Source organism: Oratosquilla oratoria, chromosome 1, assembly GCF_046742065.1.
Source record: "Oratosquilla oratoria isolate Oo_2021 chromosome 1, ASM4674206v1, whole genome shotgun sequence".
NCBI classification, from domain to species: Eukaryota; Metazoa; Arthropoda; class Malacostraca; order Stomatopoda; family Squillidae; genus Oratosquilla; species Oratosquilla oratoria.
The window spans coordinates 71592804-71597803 of NC_134777.1; the positions used below are offsets into that span (position 1 = coordinate 71592804).

General features: G+C 48.0%; 1 protein-coding gene across 50 annotated transcripts in view; it reads left to right on the plus strand.

The window, feature by feature from the left end:
• Dscam1 (Down syndrome cell adhesion molecule 1) overlaps positions 1–5000 on the plus strand; it is a 635227-nt gene that overhangs the window by 437459 nt on the left and 192768 nt on the right. For 4 of the 50 annotated variants that reach the window (XM_076207336.1, XM_076208712.1, XM_076207657.1 and 1 more), the window contains exon 7: positions 3341–3464. The exons of the other annotated variants lie outside the window; for them this stretch is intronic. In XM_076207336.1, coding sequence (XP_076063451.1) covers positions 3341–3464 — 124 coding nt within the window. The remainder of the gene's footprint in view (positions 1–3340; positions 3465–5000) is intronic. 50 annotated transcript variants of the gene reach the window in all.

The following is a 5000-nucleotide window of genomic DNA, read 5'->3' on the forward strand; positions in this document are numbered from 1 at the left end:
CACACAGAATACTAAGTCTTTGGTGCCTCTTCCCTTCGCCTCCTTCCCCACCTCCTAGAGCCCCAGGGCAGTTCCAGGCCACGCTTCGTCAGTCGTAGGAGATTAGAGGCCTTTGAGTACCCTGAAGGACAACCTCTCGCCCTACTGTGCGAGGCCCAAGCGTCACCCTCGCCCTCCTTCAGGTAATACATCGGAGTGGGTGTCTTGGAAACTGAGATCAGGTTGAAGAATGGGGATTTGTAAGAATGGAATGATTAGGGAAGTTTGCTAATGAGGGAGAGGAGGAGGAGGAGGTGGGGAGGTACTTAGAGGAATGGGTGAGTATAGAACGGAACGGCTATTCAATGGAAGTCTCTGCAATCTGAACAAAATCGCCTGGATTAAGTTTGAAGAAAGTTTTAAGGATCGTACGGAACCTCTCTCTCTCTCTCTCTCTCTCTCTCTCTCTCTCTCTCTCTCTCTCTCTCTCTCTCTCTCTCTCTCTCTCTCTCGACGTCAAGGCCGTTGTACTAAAACTTCATAGAGAACGACTTTCATATCCTGCAGCAGTAGAGAACCGTTCCACCTCTTTTTTTTTTTTTCTCCTGAAGAAGGGGCATCCTTCTGAAGAAGCACGGGTTCCTCGGATACTTCGAAAACTTATCCTGTACTAAGTTCGTTGATCCCTTCGTCAGGATAACACGCTTTATAGATTTTTGCCTGGCTAAGATCAAATGATTTTATTCTCCTGAGGGAGAGAACGTGAGAGAAATGGTCGGAATAAAATCTATCAAGTGAGTCATCTGGTCGAGGGGTCTGAGCTTCGCTCCCTGGGTCTTCCCCCTGTGGGACCCGGAGGACCCTCCGTGACCTTCCTGTCCTTCCTTCAGAACCGGTGGGCACTTCGTCGCCGCGGTTCGTGAGCAAGAACGACCTGGAGGCGTTCTCGGAGCCGGAGGGCGAGTCCTTCTCCCTCCAGTGCCAGGCTCAGGCTTCTCCTCCGCCTTCGCACAGGTAAGGGTCGGGTAGAATTCGAAGAATTTTCGTAGGACTTCGGGGAGGGGCATGTCTCTTTCCGTGTCGAATTGAGTTTTCGTTGGGAGGAGGAATTCTTTCTGAAGCATAGCTGGGAGATTGAAGAAAGACACAATCATAATTACACACACACACACACACACACACACACACACACACACACACACACACACACACACACACACACACACACACACACACACACACTCAAACAACTAGAACCAAACTACAGGGTGTTCGGGATAAGTTTGACACTTTTTCCGGAAAGGAAAGAAAAACGTCATATCTTGGCCAAAAATTGATGTATTCTCAAAATTCAAACCATCTCTTAGAGGATCTTTTGCCAAATACAGCTCACTCAAAGAAGCTACCCTGAGCTCCCACCACGGCCTCAAGGCGGGACCTGAACCTGCAGCACGTGGCCTTCACGGTGTCCTTCGAGAGACGCCTGAACACCAGTTTGATCCTGGCAATCAGCTCCTCCTTGGTGTATTTTTCAACTGCGCCCCACACAGTCCATGGGGTTGCAATCAGGCGAGTTAGGGGGCCAGATGTTGGGACTGGTGAAGTCGTAGAAGTTCTCTAACGGCCACTTCTGGGTTTTCCTGGAGGTGTGACACGGAGCTGAATTCTGCTGTCACACATATGGTCTTCCCGCAGCCACCCTTTCCACCCAGCGCTTGACAACAGTGAACAGCAACTCAATATAGCCATCTGAAGTGGGTCTGAGTCCCTCTTCAAAGATGTGGGGCGGCATTACGTGGCATTCGCTGGAAACACAACGAAAGACTATCACAGTCTGAGGGAACTTGGTCTTCATGAAGCGCGGGACTTCGTGCGGACTGTAGGTAGCCACCTGTTGTTTTGCGTATTGTTCAACTGGTCCTGGCAAAAGTTGTTCTCGTCTGAGAAGAACCAGAACATCCCCGGCTCGACTGGGTGTTTGACTTTGTTGAGGGGTTTCTTGGCTTTCGCAAGGCGTCCTCTTGGGCCTTGGCGGTGAGTAGTTGACCCTTGCGCCTCTTGTATGAGGAGTAGTGAAGATCCTCGTTCAGCGCTTTCTTCATAGTCGCCACTCCGACGCCCATCTCTCTCGCAAAGGTCAGCATAGCCTTGCCTGGATTTTACGGTATTAAATCCTTCGAATGATTCTGAAATGGCAGAAGATAAAAAGATTATCAAATTTATCCCGAACACCATGTATATGGGAACTTTAGTGAAGATAATTTCCTTCCAAGGGTAAAGGAGGTCAAAGATGATGTGCATGTGCACACATATACACACACACACATACACATACACATACACATAGACATAGACACACACACACATACACATAGACACACACACGCACACACATACACACGCATACACACACACACCCACACTTCGTACACATCAGGAATTTACCACAAAGTCACCACAAACTCACTATGAAGTCGCTACAAACTCGCTACGAACTCACCACGAACTCGCTACAAACTCACCACGAACTCGTTACAAACTTACCACGAACTCGACAAAGAACACTACACGTGAGGTCTGACCCTTCTTCGTATCTTTAGACCCAAAGGGCAGTTCGAGACCGCGTTTTGTCAGCCGCAGTAGACTCGAGTCCTTCGAGTACCCTGAAGGAGAGCATCTGGCGCTCCTGTGCGAGGCCCAGGCGTCGCCCCCACCCGCCTACAGGTAAACCGACGGAGTTGGGAAGAAGGTGGTCATAGTATAAGTGATGTACTGTAGGATTCTCTTTGATGCTGGCCAAAGGTTGTGAGGACGGGAGGGTGGTGGGATGGAGGGGATAGGGAGGGAGGGGGGGAGGCTTGAGTGAATGGGTGAGTGAAAAAAGGGTTTGATGAGTATCTCGCCCAAGGAAAATGATGGTGAGTTCGTGGGTGAGTCTTTACTTCGTCAGGAAGATCATCGTCCGAGTTTCTTCACACAGGGAGTAGTTCGAGTTTTTCATAATCATCTTCTTCTTCTGTGTAAGACAGAGGAGTATGTCGCGCATGATCATTGATATGGCTCAGGCTCTGAGGAATTGATAATGTGGAGAATCGTGAGCAGTAATCCATAAGTAAAGGGACTGTTGGATTGTTTACATAGGAGGGAGTATGAGTATGCGTTATATTGAGCTCCTGTAGATGATAGAAACACACACACACACACACACACACACACACACACACACACACACACACACACACACACACACACACACACACACACACATACACACACACACACACACACACACACACACATACAAACACAAACGCGCGCACACATAAACACACATTGGATCGGAGATCTTTGCCCTCTGCAGAACCTGTGGGTAGTTCGTCTCCACGTTTCGTGAGTCGGAGCGAGCTAGAAGCCTTCAGGTACTCCTCCGGCAGTGCCTTTGCGCTTCTGTGTCAGGCACAGGGCTCCCCAGCGCCCTCCTTCAGGTAACACACTTCAGGAGGTTTCCTGTATTGTAAAGGGGACTTGCAATTGGGTTGAGGAATAGGTAGAAGTGAGGTGGAGGGGGAGTGATGGAAGATTAGTACATGTAAGCTCGGAAGAGGTATTATGTACTGCTCTGTTTATTTGTTTGCTTATTCATTTGTTTATATATTTTTATTTTTGTCTGTTTACTTATTTACTCATTTATTTGTTGATTTATTTGTCTATGTATTTATTCTCTTTATTAATTTATTCATATATAAATTATTTATTAATCTATTTGCTGTTAAAAAGATACTTTGGGGTTCTTATTGCGTCAGCGTCAAAAACATAAAACATAATCCAGGAGATTTTTTTTCGGCCACACCTTCATCATGTGTCGAGGAAGTTCTCTTTCTGCGACTCTATACCCTCGGCTTTGCTCTTATGCTCGAAAAGGTCGGCAGAGACCAAACGGACACTACGAAACGCGCAAATCATACCCACATCACAACACAATAACAAACCACCTGGTCTAACTCACCACACGTCTCCCCAGAGCCTGTAGGCAGTTCGACACCTCGCTTCGTCAGTAGGAGAGAAAGCGAGAGCTACTCCTACGCGTCGGGAGCATCACTGGCGCTTCTGTGCCAGGGACAAGCCTCGCCCCCGCCTACTCACAGGTAACCCGGGGGAATTGGGCAGGTCTCCTCCCTGAGGTTTTCCCTCTAGTGTTTAGGAACCCCCTAAGGGGCAACAGTCTCATAAGTGTGACTACAACTCGAAGACGATTAGGTTTTACGATACATTTCAATATTGATGCAGTCTTCTCCAGGAAGCTAAAGAACAGCAATACATAACATATGGGATACATGAGGGGATTCCTAGTCCGTAATGAGATTCTTCTTGTAGATGGTTGACGCTAGGCTTCAGAGTAGGGGGAGAAGAATCGGGGGGTGAGGAGAAGGGGGAAGCTAAAGGCCTGGGAGACCGTCTAGAGATGATGTTCGCCTAGAGTCCTAGACCATCAAAGAATACAAGTCAAGAAGAATTTAGAATAAATTGAGAAATGAAAGGGATTGGGTGTCATGAGACTATACAGTATATTACTAATTTATTTATTCATTATTTTGTTATCTTTTGAGTCAACAGGGGAGCGGGGGTACATCTTATTATCTTGTGTGAATTGAACACAGACACCTTACACGCACTCATCGCACCACATAAGCATACAGGCAGGATGCGGAACCGTTGTGCTTTCTTCAGAACCCGTTGGTAGTTCGGCCCCAAAGTTCGCGAGCAAGAGGGACCTAGAGGCCTACACGTACTCCTCCGGCAGTGCGTTCTCCCTCTTCTGCCAGGCGCAGTCCTCTCCCCCACCCTCCTTCAGGTAACGGCGCCAATACTGGACCTCACGGGAACTTCTGAAGAATGAGGGATGAGGTCTTGGAGTGGGTGGAGGAAAAGGGGATGTTGGTGTGAGTTTGATTTTGAGTGAGGACGAGTTACGAACTTGTGGAACTTCGGTCACCTCTTCGGTTGTGGAGAAACTATAGTTA